Source organism: Diceros bicornis, chromosome 23 (genome assembly GCF_020826845.1).
Source record: "Diceros bicornis minor isolate mBicDic1 chromosome 23, mDicBic1.mat.cur, whole genome shotgun sequence".
Lineage (NCBI taxonomy): Eukaryota > Metazoa > Chordata > Mammalia > Perissodactyla > Rhinocerotidae > Diceros > Diceros bicornis.
In genome coordinates, this window is record NC_080762.1 from 18,544,377 (window position 1) to 18,566,471 (window position 22,095).

Consider the following 22,095-nt stretch of genomic DNA (forward strand, 5'->3'; position numbering starts at 1 on the left):
AAATGATGGTTGAGCTGGACTTGAATTTCACTAGAAATAGTTTTTCTGTAGTTGCGAGACTGTTAGAATGCAGGAACTCCTCAAGTTACATAGTAGACTCCTGGATCCTTGAGACTACAGCATTTCCCCCTCCCCCACACACAAATGACCTCTTCCTGTGCGCGCAGGTCCCCACGTTCTTTAGGAAGCAAGGCTGCAACAGGGATATTTGTGACATTCAGGAGGGCGTCATTCTCACTCAGTGCCTCCCTACCCTCATCCTCTCCACCATTAAGGGTATTTTACCTCTGCCAAGGGTTGTAACAAATGGTTTGCCGGCTTCTGAAAGCAGAAAAATAGAACTCAAAAAAAAAAAAAAATCAAAAACTGATTTTTCAGAGTAAAAAGGCAATAAAACAGAAACTGCTGGCTACACTAATCATGAAAAAAGAGAGTAAAGGCAAATGTAAAAAAGAAGAAATAAGGGAGAAATAGCCACAAAAGCAGAGGAAACTAAAAGGATGATAAAAGACCATTTTGTTCAATTCTATATGAATAAATTTGAAAGCTTTTCTAAGAGAATGTAATTTATCAAAACTTCAGTTTTGATATATTATAAAATCTAAACAGATTTCCATAGAAAAACTTGTCAGAGTGCTTGTCAATTTTGTCAAAATTGTCAAATTACCACAATATATGATTTCACAGGGCAATGCCACCAAACCTTTAAAGGGCAGATAATTCCAACGCCTAGCAAGAGAAAAACTCTAAAAAGAGAAGAAAACTTCTAAATTGTTTTTCTCAAGCTAATAAAACCTGATAAAGATGGACATAAAGAAAGAAAACAAAAAGCCTGTCTCACAAGACTGTTAATGCAAAAATCCTAAAAAAATGTTATCAGTGCGAATTCAGCAGCACTTTAATGCACTCATACACCATAACCAAATGTTTACTATTAGGACATCTAGCGATGTAATTAATCAAATGGCTGGGTCTAGAGAGGGGTCCTAGGGAAGAAAATCATTTGCTTCTAATTCTGTAGATGCTAAAAAGGCATTGGTCAAAATTCAACACCCATTCTTGGTGAGGGAAAAGGAATAAAGGGATGCTTTCTTAACACAATATCATATTCCTTAACATAATCTATCTCTGCCCCAAAGCCAGCATCATGCTTAGCAGGGAGATACTAGAAGCATTTAATATGGCACTGGAGATATTGCCAATGGAATTAAGTGTACATATAAATATTGTAAAAGCTGCACAAGCATTATTTGCAAACATTATGATCACATTCCCAAAAAACCTAAGAGAATCAACAAAACTACTAGACACAAACATAAAATTTAGTAAAGGAGCAGCATATAAACCAAAATCAAACAGGAAGAAAAAAAATATATATATAATACAAAGAAGAAATTGAAAGCCAGAAGCCCTGGAGCTGGGGCTCTGGGCATCCTGGAGTGGGGAGAGTTGCAGTTACTTAGATGCTGGAGATTTAACCTCCATGAAGGGATAGGAGACAAGATTTGGGGTTAGGCATGGCAGGGAGTTGGAACAGTGAAAAGGTGAACCTAAAAAATCTGCCCAATAAGACAGTGAGGCAACAAAGGATGAATGGCCCTGGAAGACACGGGAAGTCTCCCTGAGAAATTAAGACCCTGGGCCTGTGCCTCACACAGGTTTGGGTCTAAATTTTCAGTCTAGGAACCACCATCCAAAAGTTAAAATAAAAACTGATGCAGGGCTGGCAACATCCCTGGTGTTAGGGCTGCCAGATTTAGCAAATAAAAATACAGGACATGAATAATTTTTTAGTATAAATAAGCCCCCAATACTGCACAGAATGTACACTAAAAAATTATTTGTTCTTTATCTGAACTTCAAATTTAACTGGGTATCCTGTACTTTATCTGGCAATCCTACCTGGTGTATCTGACAGATGTAAATGCAAAACCACTGGGAAAGGACGTTATTAGCATTTTTCACAAGGAGGGAAAAACCCTGCTAAGGAAGGACTCACAGTCAAAAATTTGAAACCACACAAAGAAACAAACCATCATGAACAAGGGTCGGTAAAAACAACAAACGGGACGGAGTCTCAAGAACTTCTGACCATTCATTCATTGAATAAATATTTAGTGAACCCTGTTCTAAGTGCTGGGGATACGCAAGCAACAAAACAGACAAAAATCCATTCCCTAGAGTTGGAGAGACAGATAATAAGCAAGATAATAAATAAAAATGTGTGGTGTATTAATGACAAACGTTAAGGAGAAAAGTGAAGCAGAAAAGGAGACAGAAAATGTGTTAGGGGAGAAATCTGCAGGTTTTAGAAAGGGAGAGGAAGGAAGACCTCCTGGAGTTTATGTTTGAGTGCAGACTTGAAGAAGGCGAAAGAACAAGCTGTGCAGATATCTGGGGAAGAGCTTTCCAGGAAGAAGGAACAGCAAGTGCAAAGGTTTCTAGATGGGTGTGTCCCTGGCATGTTACAGCCAGGAGGCCCATGTGGGTGGAAGGGGGTGAACAAGGTGGGGAGACGTAGGAGATGGGGTCAGAGAGGTGACAACATGATGGGGGTACAGATCACAGAGCTGTCCTTTCCAACACAGAAGCCATCAGCCACATGCGGCTATTTACATTTAAATAAAATAAAATTCAATAAAATTAAAAATTTATCCCTCAGTCACTCTAGCCACATTTCGAGTGCTCAATAGGCACATGTGGCTAGTGGCTACCATATTGAGAAACTGGAACATTTCCATCATTGCAAAAGTGCTACTGGACAGCATTGACAGAGCCTTAGAAATCATTGTATCGACTTTGACTCTTACCCTAAATGAGATGAAAATAACAGAACAATCACAAAGAGAATATAAAATTACTATGTTGCAAATGATTAAAAGAAGGAATCAAAGCCCAAGAAAATACCATGACAGTGTAGAAAAGGGCAGATTTGAAAAAGAATCAATAGGGGGCCAGCTCCGTGGCTTAGCGGTTAAGTGCGCTCGCTCCGCTGCTGGCGGCCCGGGGTTCGGATCCCAGGCGTGCACCAATGCACAGCTTGTTGGGCCATGCTGACGCTGCGTCCCACATACAGCAACTAGAAGGATGTGCAACTATGACATAAAACTATCCACTGGGGCTTTGGGGAAAAAAAGGAGGAGGATTGGCAATAGATGTTAGCTCAGAGCCGGTCTTCCTCAGCTAAAAGAGGAGGATTAGCATGGATGTTAGCTCAGGGCTCATCTTCCTCACAAAAAAAAAAAAAAAAGAAAGAAAAAGCATCAATAGACCTTCTAGAAATTAAAAAAAAAACCCTGAAATCAAAACCTCAATGGCTAAATTAAACAGCAGATTAGATAGTGGAAGAAGGAATTAGTAAACCAGAATATAATATATAATCTTAGACAGTGCTTCCTGTGGGCCAGACAGTGCTCTAAAACCTTCATTTAATCTTCACAACAGCCATAGGCAAGTGGATAGTATTGTTTTTCCCTGAGTAACAAGCAAGGAAACAGGCACCGAGAGATTACAGCTTCGCGTCCAGACAATCTGAAGCCTGTGCACTCAACCACCAGGCCATATTCTTTCACGAGTTTACCCAGACGCAGCACAGAAAGATAAAGAGATGGAAAAGAAGAGGGATTAAGAGATATGGAGGGATAGAATGAGAAGGTCCAATGAGCATCCAACAGAATTCCAGGAGTGAATAAACAGCAAAGAGGTAAGTTGTATTGGAACAAAAGGATGGCTGAGAATTTTTTATAGTTGATCAAGATGAATCCTCAGATTCAAGAAGCACAATTTCCAAGTAGTAAGAATACAAATGAATTCACGGCTGAACACATGGTAGTAAAATTGCAGAATACCAAAGGCAGAGTGACAATCTTTAAAGCCTCTAGGAGAATTTATTCCCAGAACAGGAGAGGCTGCGAGAGAGACCAGTAGGGAGACAGATCTGCAGCGGGCGCTGAACACGGTGATGTGGGTACAAGGAGAGTGCTGGGTGACTGAATGGGCTGTGTGGGGCAGGGACCACTAGCAGGACTGTATTCAACCTTAGCTTCCCATTAGCAGGACTCAACTGCTCCCAGGCCCTGGTGGAGCCAGGCATGCTCTCTCGAAACTCAAGTACAGGGTGAACACTGCTCTCAGAACCTTAACGACTATCTGGTGCCTGAATGAATGCAAGAGAAGCATTCTCAGAATAGTGAGGCCAACCAGTGGCGACACTTGGACTGCTGAACAGATGTATTGGTGAAAGGCTCTTGTGGGGCTACAGTTGTACCCATAATATAAACGTGATTTCACTTTCCGCTAAGAATCCAAAGCAAGTGTAATAAACACAGAACAATCTCTGACATCCTTTCTAGATGTTTTCTGGGCTGATTATAAATATTCAGTGAAAGTTTACATAATAGTAATAAAATCCAGAGCAAAACTTTCAGCCACCTCTGTGGTCAGTGTAGTCTTGCTTATCAGAGTAGATGTTTCAGCCACAATTATAAGTGACAGAATGCAATCTTTGCCTCCCAATAGGATTTGGTAACACAGAAGAAACCAGACAGAATGATCTTTCTCGCCTTATCATATGCAAAACAGTGACAAAGAAAGACCTAGTCTTTTTCTTTTTTTTTTTTAAAGATTTTATTTATTTATTTTTCCCCCCAAAGCCCCAGTAGATAGTTGTATGTCATAGCTGCACATCCCTCCAGTTGCTGTATGTGGGACGCGGCCCCAGCATGGCCAGAGAAGCGGTGCGCACCCGGGATCCGAACCCGGGCCGCCAGTAGCAGAGCGCGTGCACTTAACCGCTAAGCCACGGGGCCGACCCAGACCTAGTCTTTTTCTGCTCGTATCCTCTAGTGTAGGCTTGGCGGTGGGTAGCACGTGTCAGACCTATGCACTCACCCAGCCTGGTCTACAGTGAGGCCATCCCGAGGAAATGCTGTTCCAGAACAAAGCCCTGTTTCCCCCTTTCTGTCATGATTAGGTCATGAGTTCAGGTCAGGGAAGAGATGTGATGGATGAACACAGCTCCGCTGTAAAGAAGGCGACTCTTACGGGCTACCCAAGTCTGTTCTTATGGACTAACATTTTAATGTTAAAATGCTATACACAGCCCACCAAGGCCAGAAAAAAGGCCTATTATAGAACAAACACTTTGATACATGTTGTCCCAATTAATTCTTATCTGTAAACCTTGAAGGAAGGCACATTAACATCATTTTTACACATGAGGAAACTGAGGCTCGGGGTTATATAATGACTGAGTATACAAATGGACAGTGGCCAGACCATAAATAAAAACAGAACTCTGACCCACAACCCACAGCAATAAGCACAGGAAGCCAACCCATTATTCACAGTTGGCAGCCCAGAAAGCCAGCCCACTATAAGTCAGACTTTTAGAAAGCCAAACCACTATTTCTGGTAACAATCCAGGAATTGGTAGCAATCTAAACCATAAAGCCTGTAACAACAGACCCCAAGTCACTAACATTTGATTAATAACTAACAGCTTCCCTAATTTTTGTCCCTGCTTCCAACTTCTAACCAAGCAGAGGAAGCCAAAAATGCACTCCTAACCAATTATACAGGCCACCCCACTTCTGGTTAATTGGTCCTACAGCTTCCCCAGGCCAAATGGCCTCCAAAGAGGACACACCTGAAGTGTTCTTTTTTCCATGATAAAGCTTTCCCACTCCTCTGATGCCTTCAAGTCTCTCTCTCTGCCGAAATGCAGGTGAGAGTGGCTGAATCCCCTGCTCTAGCAAGCTCGCAAGAGCCTTTGTTCTCATTTGGTTTGTCTTCATTTATTTCCACAATAAGTGGCCCAAGATCCCTCAGCTATTGTGTGGCAGATCAGGGTCTGGAAGCAAGACCCACCCGACTCGAAGCCCGTGCTCTTTCCTCTGTCTCACTTGCCGTTTTATGAAGCCTGAGCCTCAAATGCCTTCAACAGCCCAGCAAGCAGGGCCCCAGTGAGAGACAGGGGAACTGGAATTTGGCATAGTTTATTACAATTAGTAGGCATATAAAACTGTAAACGCCACAAAGTAAACGGTTTACCCTCCACAATAACCAGGAGTCTCCGTGACCTTCCAGCACCCTCACTATTTTAACATTTATACGTTTCACACAAAGTCATAATCATACAAATAGGATTATAATACATTTTTTAGGGAAAGGATTTTTTGGTCCACATTTTCTATTAAAACAAACACACATTTTCCTCTTTGGCAAAAGAGGTTAAATCCCCCCCCTAGTGAAGAGACAAAGCAAACTCAGATAAAAATCACTTAACATGAGGTACAGCTGAGGTCTGGGCTCATCGGGAATTAGAGACACATACTTAAGGGGAAAATCGTTTCTTACAAAATCATTTCAGCTCCCACCCACCTCAGCAGAAAAGCTCCACGTAGATTTGGCCTGGGTCACTTTTGTAAGAACACACTTCAAATCACTGTTCTGTTTCAGAGTATAATGTGCTATTTCTGAAGAAAGTCATGAAAAGCGTGGGCATCTGACCTCAGCAATATTTGTAATCTGAGGTACAAAAGCATCTGACACAGTAATTCAAACTGTTATTGCTGTGCCACCTTCATTCAGTTTGTTGGGAGAGCGGTTTCGGCTGCTCTCAAGTCTCAGCCTGGCAGGCAGTTTGAAAGGGCGGGTTTGCAGGTGAAAGCCCCGCAGCATCTGCCAGGCCTGAGGTGAGGAGGAAGCCAGGGGGAGGAAGGCTGGCTCCTCAGAGAGAGGGGTGTCTTAGGCCAGGGCAGCAGGGCCCCAGCAGGCCACAGAGACCTCCTGCTCTGTCGTGCCCTACGGCCCGCACGTCCCCATCTGAAGTGGAGTCTCAGGGACAGGCAGCTGCCGAGGTGGTGGTTTTTTTTTTTTTAAATCTACAATCACAATTGCTAACAACCGCCCTGGTGGGCTTTTCACGCTTCAAGTAATTTCATTCCTTCCAGGAGAATGTGAACAACGCTTTTAGCTCTAGTTATCAAAGGAAAGGAAATGAGCCACACGAACAACAAGCTTAAGCTTAAACAGACCTGCTGCTGACACAGTATCAGATCAATTATATTTCAAAAGTGAGCACACTATTATATACGTTTTTGCGACAGCTGCATTCTCCCACTTAACCTCTGTGCAGAACGAAAATCTGATAAAGCAAACTTAAGTTACTTTAATTCTTGTTAAATACAACTCTGTACAGATTGCACATTTTACACCAAAGCAGCTCAATATCACAGTTAGAGAAATGAAAAGGCCATCTGAAAATTTTCATTTTTCCAGCCCAACAAAACACCAAGGGACTCTTGCCCTAAGGGTCAGAACAAAACCAGCTGCACAACGTTGTAAACAGCAGGAGAGGTGGTCTCAGGGACTCCACCGCAGGATCCGATTCAATTGCACGCACGCACACCCGCACACACTTGAACCCATCTCCCCTCTTCCAGTGCCACACGGCGCGACGCTCAGTACCACAGCAGGCTTCTTTCACATTGTGTTCACAAAAGGGCAGTCATGGCCGTCTGGTGGAGGGGTCTGAGGCAGTCCCGGGGCGCGGAGTAGGCGTCGCCGGTGGCGGGACGCGGCTGCGGCTTCTGATAGTCGGGATCGGCGCGCTCCGCGGTCACGCAGCCGCCGGCCTTGGGCTCATCGTAGCCCGGGTCCGGGGGCGCGGGGCTCTGCGGCATCCGGTAGCCCGCGCTCGCGGCGCCGGCCCCGCCTGCCGGGGAGAAGCTGCCAGAAGACAGGGAGTGTTTGTGCGCCGGCCTGGGCCCCGGGACGCGGTAGCCGCCGTGCGCCGAGAAGGTGTGCGCGCGGGCCAGGTGCCGCTCCACGATGGGCGTGGCGTACTCGGGCTCGGCGTGCGTCAAGGGCAGCGCGTACTCGTGGCGGCCCGGCAGGGGGCGGTCGTAGTGACTGCCCGCCTCGGCGCTCGGCCCCGCCTCGTCCGCCTCGGTGTCCATCGGCCGGAAGGTGGAGCCCTTCCTCGTGACTGTCTCGGTGCCGATCATGAGAGGCTGCTGGTAATCTGCAAAGGGAAGAGCAGACGCGTTTGTGCACCGCACTGACACCAGTGATGTGGGGTGTGAGGCAAGAGGGGAGCCAAGGGCCCTTCCCAGATGTTAAACCCAGAAGACTGGGGTGCGCACTGGGGAAGCTGCTTAGAAAAGAACGCATGGAGCATATGTGGGGAGGGTTGGGAACAATGGGTTCAGTTTTGGAGCCCCTGAGGAACTGGTGACACTTGCAGCTAGAGACATCCAGCAGGTGAAGATTACTGACTTATGGGGGGCAGGGAGGGAAGTGTGGGTGTGAGCAGCAGAGCAGACAAATACTCAAGGAAGGGCTCTTCTGGAAGCTCTGGAGTGGTACGCGGGAGACTGTTTAGGAGAGACTGCAGATGAGTGGGCGCAAGAGGGGAACCTGCGGCCTCGCACATTTAAGGAGCCCAAGAAAGACCATGCAGTGAGGAAGGAGAATGAAAGGAAGAAGAGGACAGAAAAGGGGTTCTCCCCTCTTCTTGCGTTACCCCCAAGGTAGAAGGTGAATTGTCAGAGGAAAGGACCAGGGGATGGATTTGGATTGTAGAGATGCTCTCTTTGTCCCTGAAACGGCTCAGGCAACTTCTACACTGCTACCTCTCAGACTTTGGTATCTACACGCCTCACCCGGGAACTTCTGGTTTGGTAGCCCCAGGGCCTGGCCTGAAAGCCTGCATCTAACAGGCTCTCAAATGATGCTGATGCTGGTGGTCCTCAGACCCCACTTTGAGGAGCGAGAAACTAGGGCAGTGCTACTCAGAGGGCAGTCCGTGGACACCTACATATCTGAGAACTGTCTGTGACAGGTCTGCAAAGAGATAATACACACATTGAGAGCAAGTGTTTAGAAACAGCAATTTGAGAGAGTAATTTTATGTCCATTGAATGTAATAAAAAAAAATCAGAGCTTTGTAAAAAAGTTTTTAAAATTTTTTAAAATTTCATGATTATTACTAATTTATACTGTATTTTACAAAAGTATTCGTCCTTGATGGATTAGAAATTTAAAAAAAAAAGCAGAAAACGGATCCTTCCCCACAAATAGCTTGGGAAGCTCAGCTCTCAACAATGGCTTCTCAGGGACATTGAGGCCATTATAACACTGGACAGGTTCCTTCATCTCCTGTCTCCTCTTCCTCAAGGGCAGGTGCTGTGCTTAGTTCATCTTTCTAGTCCCTCTTTCCTAATGCCTTAATCAAAACGTAGGTAACAAAAGTAGATTAATTAAGGGCTTCCAGATTTAGTGGTACTTCAGTGCCGTTGTTCTGGATGTCACATAGCCGCCGCAGGTGTAAGAGCCTCGGCTGAGTGGGGCTTTTGAGAAATACCTCAGTGTCAGTTTGTAACTGTGCAGAGTGCACAAAGAAAACTTCACACATTACTGATTTATTGGACCCCATCTAAACAAAAAGATTTTAGTCTTACGACCCTCCTGGTCTCCCCTGCCCCACAAGCAAGCCCCTCCGATCTAGAAAGCGATCTAATAGCGCTGTCACAGAGGCGTCACACTTACCTGCCATGTCACTTGTGATGAGATCTAACTTCTGTGTCTTCTCCTTTTCATGATCGTAGCTGATGGTAAACTCAGCTGACTGATGTCTGGCAAAGGGATATTTAATCTGCTTCCAGCAGTCTGGAATAAAGATAACATGAAACAGACTAGTATCTCAGAAGTGGAATGCACATACTCATCATGTGTTCCTCGATGAGACAGAGGTCAGGCTGCCTTTTGCCGGCTGACCATGATAAATGCACGGCCACGGCCCTTCAGGTGTGTGTGGTGGAACCAGCATGCTGAGGTTGTTATAACAACAGCAAACACTATCCCAGCCATGCTGTCCGCTGTGCCGTTAGATGTATTTGTGTGCTCATCAGGTCCCAGCCTATCCCTGTGTTAGCCCATCTGGGCATGGTTTTCATAGTCTGCACTGACTCGGCATTTGTGACCCAGAAGAGTCAACACAGCTGGCTGTTTAGACCCTGTGGAGGTGGAGTCCCAAGTGGTCCCTGAGGTTCTCAGGGGTCCTGCCCCACTGCCCTCCCTCTAGACCACAGCTGACTTGTTGCTTGGGCATCCTGTGTCCTAAAGATTCTTTGGAACCTGAATGTGAGCCCTGCCTAGTCCTTCCCCCACTTTCCCAGAGTGGAGAACACAGTGGAGCCTGAAGATGCTGAGAGAGCTAGACCATGTTCAGTTCACAGATGGGGCTTTTATACCTTCTCCTGGATGACAGGCCATGTGGTGGCCTAAACTCCAGTGCCCACCCCCCAAAACTGAATGCTGATAAATGATGGGATGGTGTTGAAAAAAAGTAAACTGGCCATGAAAACTCTGAATTTAAATAACGAGATAGGATACAATACATTCCTTCTTTGTAGATTTGGTGACTTAAAGGCTATAGATCTTATTTGTTTAATCCTACAAGTATGGGCCACAGACCTGATTTTAATCAGCAGATCCTGTCCCCTCCTCAAAGACAGAATAAAACTGTAGATAGAGTTTTCAACCCACCTGTTTTCTGAGCCTTAGCTGATCCATAAGGATTTCCTTTCTTCTTCCTCCTATTGAGACAAAAAATCCTACTGAAAAGGTTTCTAAATGATAAGTGCTGTTTATAAAATAATACTTGATACTTTCTACCTCTTCCCAACTTGTTTTTAAGATAGAAGTGAACATTGTATCTTCGAAGAAGTGATGCTGCTTTTCTACACATGAACATCTAAAGAGTCAATATGTTGGTTTTGTGATTATTTACACAATTAGAAAAGAAATTAAAAAATGTAAAGTCACATACTTTCTAAGGGCTGCAAAGAGTCCCATTCCAGCAACCAGCAGGGCAAGGAGCGCCAGCGGAAGAGCGATGGTTGTGATGTTTATTCCTAAGAAGGGGGAAGCCACCACATTACAAGAGAAATGAACTGCAACTGATTTCATGATCCAAAACTGAACATTGATGAAAGGTCTTCAACGGTTTAATATATGGTCAAAATAAATACATGTTAGGCCTTTACTGATATTACAGAAAGCAAAAAGAGAGGATTCAGAATCCTGGCTAAGGTTTAGGAAAATAAAATTTAGTTTTTTTTTCCCCCCTGAAGGCAGTTTCCAATTTTCCTTGAGGATTAACATTTACTCTGAGCTTGTTGCTTGGACCATATTAGACAGCAAAAGTCAGAATTGAGGGGGAAGGGTTAACGCTGGCCCCCTAGCTGGGAGCTGTTCAGACAGGGAAATGATTTAAGCACAGTGTGGAGCTCTCAGCAGGGCTCAAGCAACCAGTTCCCCAGATGGTGGGCGGGTTCAAACCTGTACAATAACAGAGGCGCAGGAACCCCTGGTGCCTCATTTCCAGAACTGTAGAGCTGCGGACTGAAAGGAAGTGCAGCCTGCTGATTTCAGACAGCATTTCCACTTTGCTACATGCAACACCAGACTGTGTCTGCCTACAACCTTTCTGCTTTAAAAAAGGAGGTGACTTTATTTAACAGCCACTAAAGCAGGCCCCAAGCTTGTGAAACTATGCAAACTAAAGGAGAAATATTTGTTCTCACCCTTCTTTCTCTGTGATCCCTGGGGAGAAAGGGATAAGCAGGAGTGGAAATGTGTGGTTCATGAAAGGCAGGGTAAGGAACTTAGAAAGGAACAAAATTTACGTAAATAACAGCAGTGTTATTTATAAGAGTGGAAATTTGGGAAAAATCTAACAACTTAAACATCCAACCGTAGGGGAATGGTTAACTAAATAATGGGATATCCATATGAAAAAATACTATAAAGATATTAATAATTGTGTTTTCCGACTATTTAATAACATTGAAAAATGTTCAGAATACAGTGTTAAGTGAAAAATACATGCTACAGAACAGAATATATGGTATGCTATCATTTTGTCTCAAAGTTATAAATATAAATATATTTGACTGGATACAGTGGGATATGGTGATCTATGGATCTACGGATGCTGATTTTTATTTTCATTTTTTTAATAATTTTATTTTTTTATTTATTTTTCCCCCAAAGCCCCAGTAGATAGTTGTATGTCATAGCTGCACATCCTTCTAGTTGCTGTATGTGGGATGCGGCCTCAGCATGGCTGGAGAAGCAGTGCGTCAGTGCGCGCCTGGGATCCAAACCCCGGGCCGCCAGCAGCAGAGCGCGTGCACTCAACGGCTAAGCCACGGGGCCGGCCCCTGATTTTTATTTTCTGATTTATATTTCCCTCATCTTTCTAAATTTTATAAAATATGCAAATTATTTTATATTCTTCAAAAATAAATGTACTTTTTTTTTTTCTGAGGAAGATCAGCCCTGAGCTAACATCTGCCAATCCTCCTTTTTTTTTTTTTTTGCTGAGGAAGACTGGCCCTGGGCTAACATCTGTGCCCATCTTCCTCCACTTTATATGGGATGCCGCCACAGCATGGCTTGACAAGCAGTGCGTCGGTGCGCACCCAGGATCTGAACTGGTGAACCCCGGGCCGCCACAGCGGAGCATGTGCACCTAACCACTCGTGCCACCGGGCTGGCCCCCAAAAATAAATGTACTTTTAATGTTCATTACTTGAATAGATGTACATTTACATGTTTAAAATTCAGAAAGTATAAGGTACGGCAGGTAATGTCTCCTTCCTACCTCTGTTCCTCCTCCACAAGAAGCAAAATTATGTTTCTTGACATTCTTCCAGATAATGGATGAATATATATACTCATTCTTTATTCCCCCCTTTTCACACGCACATGATAGAGTGCTACATAGATACCACGCTTATTTCTTTAAGTTGTCAATATATCTCAGAGAGCTTTCTATATTACTAACACGTTCTTTTTTTTTTCTTTTTTTGTGAGGAAGATTGGCCCTGAGCTAACATCTGCCAATCCTCTTCTTTTTCTTTCTTCTTCTTCTTTTTTTTTTTTTTTGCTGAGGAAGACTGGCCCTGAGCTAACACCCATGCCCATCTTCCTCCACTTTATATGGGATGGCGCCACAGCATGGCTTGACAAGCGGTGCATCGGTGCATGCCCGGGATCCGAACTGGCGAACCCGGGGCCGCCGCAGTGGAGCACATGCACTTAACCGCTTGCACCACCCTAACACATTCTTTTTTATGGCTGCAGAGAGTATTCCATGGTATGGATGTGCTATTTTATTTTTCCATAAAATATTTACCTAGTGTTTCAAAGGCACAGAAGTTTGTTTCCAGTCTTTTTCTGCTTACAATATTGCAATGACTAATGTGCATATACATCATTTTACATATGGACCGATACCTCTAGACCATCTGCCTCTAGACATTCATATGACAGAGAAAAAAATGTTGTTCAAGCTACTGTAATATCGGGTGGAGTACCAGTTATATTCCTTAGGAAACCACAAAACAATAACTGCTCTACCTTTGGGCATTTCTTCAGAGGGGACAGCGTTTGTGATTATCTCATCTTCTCTTTTAGTTGAACCAACAGTATTTGGACTTATTTTGCGCCACACCAAAGAATCGTTACCTGAAAGAGAAGAGATGTTGGAAAGACCACATTAGCAACGACAGTTTATGAAAGGAGATGACCAGAATCCAATAACTCACTGACTCACCCCGAGTCCTACCTTGTGTAATCTGACAACCAATGAGCTCCACTTTCAAGGCTATCCTCTGGTGCCACGTCTGGGGGACAACCCGCACATATCTGGCCACAATGGGAGGGATGAAATTATTCCGCACTGGATCTCGAAAATTAGAGTTGCCCTGAAACACCTGTAGAAACAGGTAACTTTTACCTAAAGATTCTATTAGTTAGTTTTTAGGTCTTTATCAAGCCACTCATATCTGGTTATATGAAACCAATGTCTGTTGCATTTTTATAGACATTTTTGATATTGAAGATACAAGGCCTTGCAAACAAAGGCCAAGTTATCTAACTACAGTGGTGCTGCGAATCTGTTTTCTGGAAACACACTGATGAAAATATTTGGAGGCCTGCTCTCTTACTCAGCTCATGCCTCCAGAGTTTCTCTTACCTTTTCTCCATTATTCACAATTCCTTTATAGGTCCTCCACTTGGAGTTGTTGTTTTTGAAGCTCATCACAAAACTCTTAACATAAAAGTTGAAATTTGATTGTGTGGATCCAGTGGTCTTAATTCCTTGTAAGAAAATATTATTTATAGGTTAGTTTTAAAAATACTTTATATACATATAATGTATTATAATTTCAGGTTTCTTTTCTTTTTATTTTCTTGTTTGAAATCTCAAATCATTTTATAGGCCAACTTTTCTTATCTGCATTAGAAACCTGATCACAGAGGAGTGTTTTCACACTGACAACATGCCAGAAAAAGGTTTCACCAATGAGGTATCGGCTATGTAATCCATACATCCATATTTATAACCGCACACAGGTTCTTCCCACAGAGACAATGTGAAGATCTGTTACTTTACAAAAAGACATAGAGTACTCTGAGGTAGAGAGAGACGCACCTCTCTAAATCAAAAACATAATTTCAACAGCGAGTCATTTTTCATTCGTGCAATTGCACTTCTGTCTGTACCTGTTATTTTCTTTTTCTCTCCCAAATCGATCTCCAGCCACTCTCGTTGCCTGTGGTTCTTGTTGCTGTCCCCCGAAGCCCATGATGGGCCTTGGTCCTGAAGTCGGGCTTGGCCAGGAGACCAATGAACTTGTTCTCCAGTCTCATTGACCCACTGCCAAGAAGAAGAAGCTCTGATTTGCCTGTCAGGTTCCAAATTCAAGGATCTGCTGCAACCTAGATGAAAAGAGCAGGAAAATATTTCAGATATAGACACAAAATGAAAGGGAAAAAAAATGTACCCCCATCTCACCTAGAATTATTCAGTTGATTTACCTCCATTGTGATACTGAATTAACTGTTTAATTACTAGTTTTTTAATGATCCAGACGTGCATTTGACTCATGTGTACTTAAGTGTATTGAAATTGTTGCTGCTTTTCTTTTTAATAGACCTCGCCGAAGTCACATCTCCTATAAGGGACAAATTTTTGTCTCCACTATAGATTTTCCTTTCTAATCTTCTAAATTCACCCCGATTTCAACAAAGTGCAGGGTGTCTTAAAGGTTTAAAATGCTGAGGCTCTTCTCACTTGATCAGAGTGGGACTCCACTCTCTGAACCCTTGAAGAGTGGGTGCTTCAGGTGATCTGAAGATCAGTAAACTGTACCCAACATAATCCTTATGAGGTTAACTCTACCGTGTCCAAGGCAATATGGAAGTCATAAATAAAGGCCAAAGAAGACACACTCCTATTTTCTCCTTGAAATACTTTAAGTGAGGGAGAATATTTACATAGAATATATTCCATGACAGAGGGGCTAAAAGGCCTTTATTTTATAAACTCATTTTCAGTTACTTAATTCAATATAACCATCAAATCAAATTGCACTATTTAAAAGCTTTCTCTGTTAAAATCTAACATAAAGGAATTTATCTTAAAATAAATGTCGTTTCAAGTTTTCATTCTTTTTGGCAAAACTTTGAGCGAGCTTAGATTATAAAGAAAAAATATTATAATATATTATATGTAAAAATATTATGTTATTGGGGCCAGCCCCGTGGCCTAGTGGTTAAGCTCGGCGTGCTCTGCTTCAGCGGCCCATGTTCAGTTCCCGAGCGTGGACCTACACCACTTCTCAGCAGCCACACTGTGGTGGCAACCCACACACAAAATAGAGGAAGACTGGCACAGATGTTAGCTCATGGTGAATCTTCCTCAACAACAACAAAAACATTATGGTATTAAATTATAAAGAAAAATATTTTCTCCTTAATGCCAACTGGGCTTCTTGCCTTGTGTATTTTTAAGTCACAGCATACTTGGTGCTATGTGACCTGAGGAAAAAAGAAAAAAAGTCCTTTAAACTAAACCATCTGAGGGATATGGAAGAATAAACTACCACTGAGGATTTTAAAATATCAAATTCTTAAGGAAAGCATGGTCCTTACCATTGGAGGTAAACAGAAATCGCTTGTCTGACAGGGAACCACTGGAATAATAAACACAGACATGAGGAGGTGAGTTGCTTAACTGGATCTTAATGACTGATACAGCCCTATGGCAGAGGGCTCCCAGAGCCTTCCCACACCTTATGGGACCCTCCCAGCACCCCGGCAAGGCCACTGTTAACTGTCTTCATCATTGGTATTTTACAGATCGAGAAACCCAGGCCCATGAAGGGTAAGTAACTTTCCTAAATTCAAGTGACAAATGGCCAGGGCTCTGAGACACTGCTTTTGAATCAAAATCCTGTGCTGTTCCATCATTCCACATTGTATTGGGAAGGAATGTGCACATATACTGTCTAAGGAACAATCTTAAATCCCAATTGATTAATATATGGTGATGGAGGCAGAAAGGATCACTGCCCTGAATACTCTTTGCTTCAGCAGTCACCTTAAAGCATCGCATTCATCAACAGTCAAGGACCATCGAGAGAAATGAAGAAGCCTGGCCACTTTTAGAAGAATGAGCATGTCATTTGCTAGCTACCTTCTCTACAGACTTCTCTACTCCTTCCCTGGGGGTCATGCCCCAGCAGTGTGGCTCTGGGGACAGCCTCAGCCCAGTCTCTCTCTCCAGTCACACTCCTACCTGCTGTAGCAATGGGCACCAAGCCATGACCCAGCTCTTGCTTCTGGATGACAAGGGACAGCTGGAGAAAACTCATAGCTTCTCACTGACCTGGCCTGAACTGGCCCTCAGTGCTGCAAGACCGTCCTCCTGCTCATCTGGCCTTGACTGTCAGACCTCTGGACCCTTGCAGTCCCAGAGCTTGTATTACTCTCAAGGGCAAAATTATCAAATCAGCCTTCTTTTGCAATTGTCTTTGGTGGAGTAGAGATTCCTATGGCCCAAGACTGTATTTACCTTTTTGTAAAGCCCTCACCAATTCACCGGTGTAAAAATATGCAAAACAAATAGAAAATTTGGAAGTCTCAAGACTAATCTTACGTGCATAGTACTTACTATATTAGATACTAAGGTAAACACACAAAAATGTAGATGTCACTGTTAGGTTCAATTGTTTTACACGCTGGGAGTACTGCTTATTATTTTAAATGTTGGCTCTGAACTATATGTGGAAATCAGGACAGAGTACAGAACTGTGAAATCCACAGAGAACCCAAAAATAGTCTGGACAAAAGTACAAGCCCCTTGCCATCAAAAATTTTTTTTAGAAGTAACAAGTAGTCAAACTCTCCGGAATGGATTTTTCTCTTTCATATTCTTTGTCCACTCTCAGACAGACACTCCACAAGCCCCGGTATTCCACATAAAGGTTCTATTATAATCTCTGTGCTGAATAGAATGCAGGCACCAATCCCTTCTCACATGAGAAAATGCAGACCCCCTTGGGTCATGAGACTTGCCTAAGCAAAGCTGGAGTGAGGGCCCAGCTCTCCTAACCTTTAAAGAAAGGTGCATATTGTTGCAATTCATATTTAAATTTTTAATAAGATTTATTTAGAGCCTCTCTTTTGATTTTTCCATTTTCTCGAATGTTCCTGCACTAAGTATTACACTTGAAATTTGCCCAAATAAGCCCAAATAATACTGCTGCAACCCTGAGAGCCTAAACGGGGTCTCACGGCTATGAAACATTAAAATACTTATTTTGTTGTGGTTGTTGAAAAAAAGAAGTTATGGAAAGGAGAACTTAGGAGTTAACACTGAGAAGACAACGCCAGCCAGGGAGGGCTCTGCGTCTGACAGCTCTCAGCCTGGCTTTCCTCCATTATCAGCTGGAATGTTTTTCCATCTCATTCTATTAAACTAATTAAATACAACCACTCAGAGAATTCTATAGGTAAATGAGCCTCCTCTTTTAAAAATGAAAATGCCCTAGGGAGGGTGGGGTTGTGAGGCATTCACACATTAGGGGGAATGAATTCAATCAGATTTACAGGAATTGCCAGCCTTCCCAGAGGGCTACAGAAGTCATCAAGAATAGTCTGATGTAAACAAAAAGGAAAGCCTTCCTTGCTGATGGTTGGAGCCACCATCCTCTGTATGAGGTCAGCCCTCTTCCTGATTCCATTCTGGTCTCTTCAAACCAAGGAAGTGACCTGACCCAGGATGAATCCCAGAAGAACCCTCGATATTTACTTTAGGGACTCCTCCTTCCTCAGCTGCAATGCTTCCTTCTGTGTTTTTTCCTGAATGCCAAACAATCGTGTGTGGGAACAGAAGTTCAATGACCGCACGTACAGTGGTTCCCCAACAGCAAAACAGCACAGATAAAAACAACTGCTCCCTGAAGATTTGGGAATTGAAATGAGTGGAAGAGACTGTGTTTGCATACAGTTTACTCTTCTCTGCTCAGTACAAAAAGTCAGTGCAAAACACAGCTAGAAGTAAGAAGGGACCTTTCTATCTCCTGCCACCAGAACAAAAATCAGACAAATTGTTCAGATAACTATATGGAACGTGGAGCCAAGCTTTTCCTAATTCATGAATGGTTTCGGTTTTTGTACTCTTATTTTTGCATCAAAGTTTAATTTCAAATTATATAAAGTGACTTCGTATGTATGAAGCCCAGTTGATGTAGCAGAAGTAATTGAGAACATAACATCTACTTTTACTCAATAATTTTAATAATTTTTCTTCAAAAGTAAAATAAAATCCAAGTTAAACTTTTTACTATCCTATTTTTCTACAAAAGAAGCATTCAAATGAATACGAACATAGGCAAGAGATTCCAAAAAACAGATTTAAAGCTAAAGGACAATTCTTTGTTCCTATTTGGAGATAGCACCCCCAACAAATCTAGGCCACAGCCTAGTATCTTCCTGAAATAGTGCCTAGTATCAATAGAACAAACCAGAAAAAACACAAAAAGAAACAGATCCTCAAAAGTCAGGGTCAAGCTGACATTTAAAGCTTACTGTGCATAAGCAATATAAATTTTAATGTTCCGAAGGGTTTCAGGCAAATATACAAGTGAAAAAATATATATACATATGTATGTGCATATATGTATATATATAATACCTGTGTGCATATGTATATAAAATTTTATGTGTAGTACATATGTGTCTATATATATTTGTGTGTGTATAGTGTGTATATATATATTACACAACAAACACACACACGTATATATAAATTTTATTTATCCGAGTAAGGATTTTAGTTTCCAAAGGCATCCTGTTACTAAGCTTTTAGATGTTAAACTTTGGCACAAATTTGGGACTAATTTATCTTTGAATGTCCGGATAATACAAAAAGAACACTTAGAGGCCTCTCATAGCTAAAAATCCTATCCAAGGGGAAAAGTAAACGGGAAGGTCATGGCAGGCAGAGAACACAAAAATAGAGAGATGAGTCTGCATGTCCAAGCGTGCAGCATGCACCCTCTCCTTAGCGGATGACTGCCTTTTATAGATTGCTTGTGTTGCTTGTGAAAAGGTTGGACTGGAATACCCTCTCCAGTCACCCCCACCCGCACCCCCGAACTCGGAAGTGCCTTGGGAGCTCTGCCTTGACTCTACCCGTGTTCCCTGAAGCCTTGTTCCTGCCTTCCATCAAACCTAAGGCTTGCCTCTTTCATGAAGGTGACCCAACCAACTTCTCCCCCAACGTCAGTCACTGCTTCCAAACACCTTCTCCTGTGAGCCTAGGCCAACACCCCCAATCCACAAATCCCAAAGTTCACTTGTGAGTTCTTAAGTTGGTTCTTTGGAACTTAAAATTCATTTTCCTAGAAAAACAACGTTATAACTTGGGGTCAGAATCCCTATTTGACCCACAATATTGCTAAACTAAACTACGATACATTTAAATAAAAAGTAGAAGGAGAAGGAAAAAAATTATTGTATAACTTTCTCAAAATGACACCAGAATCACTCTATGTTAACTAACTTGGGAACCTATCTAGCCCACATAATATGATTTTTTTACCAGATAAGATGGTCCACAGCCCACTGTGAGAATGGAACAGTAAAATATGATCATGCTCTGTCTGCATGCAAGAGTGGACCAGGGCAAAATGGCAGGGGCAGGGAGTCTATACACACAGACTAGTGAGTGGTAGCAAAAATGAAATGCCTATAGCCTCTGGCTTGTGCCATATTCTTGGAACCAAGACCACGTGGCAACTTGTCTAAAAGAACATAGAGTGGCAATAGCAGGAAGACATTTTGGAGCAGATAGAGAGGGAGGGAGCAAGAGAGAAACACAGTGGCTCGAGGAGCCCTTTTCCCTCACTAGGCGTCCACCCAAGAGGAGCGTCCCTCTGGACCATTCTAAGCTGCCTGTTTATATGGCGGACATCTGGACCACAAAGCGGGCCTATATTTAGTTCTAACAGCTCTAGTTTCCCACTCTGAAAGCTGAGGAAACCTGAAAGCATTAAAAGCTGAGGTTGAAATGTTTAAAGCAACTGACATAGTTTTTTCTCATGAAGTTGAAAGAGCAGGGGATAACATACCAGAGAAATTACCAACAATATTAACAAAAGCTATCTTTTTTTCACCTCCCAAACTATTATTCATCATTAAGAGATTGTCTCTAGGGATCTTCTGGGGAGCTCAGGGTTCTGTCTGAGTTTATTTCAGTCCCCTATCTCCTTCAGTATCTTCGGTAATATTGGAGACAGCCAGTAATTTACTGAAAGTGGAAAAACTAAAAAGAAATAAGTTTTATTCTCTCCCACTAAAGCACCTGAGAGTAGGGATAGTCCTCTGCCCTGGGACTCCACATCTGTGCCATTTTAATTTATTTGTCAGCATAAACAGTGAGCTCTTTTATTGCCACATTTATCTTCATGTAGACACCATAAATGCCGCTCTAAGCACTCACGCATATTTTTCTCAGTTGACAAACCCTTGCTATCACATGCCCGCTGTCCTTTCAAAATTGTGCGCTGTTTAATTATGCCTTCGGGGTTACCTTCCACTCAGAACAAAAGGCAAAGTACTCACTCCCTTGAGAGCACACCATTGGCCAGGATTCCTTCATATCGACTTATCCCTTTGCGCTGAAGCACGCTGATCTGCCCACCCAGTTCATCTGCGATTATTCCTGCATGGATGGCAGCTTTGCACAATAAAGAGGTCTGAAACACAGCAACATCATCAATCATAGCTTACTCAAGAACACATTTAAAATACAATGGGAGTTTTCCATTTTTTTATAACTTGTGGTCAGGATCCCTATTTGACCCATGACATTACTAAACTATAATTTACTTAAATAAAAAGTAGAAGGGGAGGGAAAAAATGATTGTCTAAGTATCTCAAAATGACATCAGAGTGTCCACATTTATGCTGACTAACTTGGGAACCTATCCACTAGGAAGGTAAGCAGGTAATTTACAGTAGTGGTGGCCCCCCCAGTGAATAGCACCGCCCAGTGGCCATACCCTGAAGTCGGCCACAGAGCTTGCTGCTAACGTGGCCCAGCCAACTGCCACAAATGCCAGTGAGGCCACCTTAGACCCTCCAGCCCCAGAGGAGCCACCATGACTACAGCCACAGGAGTGATTCCAGGCAAGGGGAGCTTCAGAACTGACCAGCTCAAATTGCTGACCACAAATCATCAGCAAATAAAATGGCTGTCAGTTTAAGTCACTAAGTTTTAGAGTGGAAGCAGAAATAGATAACTCATTAGTTTCTTGCATTTGGTTTACCAGATACACATACTAAGGATCATTTGAGAAGGCGAACCTTCCATACCACAGCTTCATTGTACAATTAATTTAGAGATTTAACAAGGCATCAAAACCAAAATGGTAATGTTAGCCACAGAACACTACATGGAACAGCCAACTTCATGAATTTCTTAGAGCGATGATGAGCCACCCAGGGCCCACAACCTACACCTCATTTCCTGAATCTCTGCTGACAGGGTCAAACAGCTGGCACCTGCTTAGCCCTCCAAGGCTACCGGCTGGTGTGACAAGCCAAGCGGGAGCACCTGACTGGCTCTGATTAGCAGGTATCCGTGTGATTGGAAGTGGCCCATCGGAAAGTGGGGCTAGAAGAAGGACTAGAACTTTTCCATGGGGTGCCCAGGCTTGGAGGTCTCCA

General features: G+C 42.9%; 1 protein-coding gene across 2 annotated transcripts in view; it reads right to left on the reverse strand.

Annotated features, from left to right (window-relative positions):
• Window positions 1-5,980: 5,980 nt before the first annotated feature.
• The window catches only part of DCBLD1 (discoidin, CUB and LCCL domain containing 1), a 61,249-nt gene continuing 45,134 nt past the window's right edge, over window positions 5,981-22,095 (reverse strand). Inside the window, exons 6-15 of one of the 2 annotated variants that reach the window (XM_058566392.1) lie at window positions 20,989-21,122; window positions 16,012-16,052; window positions 14,581-14,796; window positions 14,051-14,175; window positions 13,640-13,787; window positions 13,432-13,539; window positions 10,835-10,919; window positions 10,552-10,601; window positions 9,553-9,672; window positions 5,981-8,026 (exon numbers count right to left, since the gene is read on the reverse strand). In XM_058566392.1, coding sequence (XP_058422375.1) covers window positions 7,497-8,026; window positions 9,553-9,672; window positions 10,552-10,601; window positions 10,835-10,919; window positions 13,432-13,539; window positions 13,640-13,787; window positions 14,051-14,175; window positions 14,581-14,796; window positions 16,012-16,052; window positions 20,989-21,122 — 1,557 coding nt within the window. In that variant the 3' untranslated portion in view covers window positions 5,981-7,496. The remainder of the gene's footprint in view (window positions 8,027-9,552; window positions 9,673-10,551; window positions 10,602-10,834; window positions 10,920-13,431; window positions 13,540-13,639; window positions 13,788-14,050; window positions 14,176-14,580; window positions 14,797-16,011; window positions 16,053-20,988; window positions 21,123-22,095) is intronic. The other variant, XM_058566393.1, reaches the window with a different exon arrangement.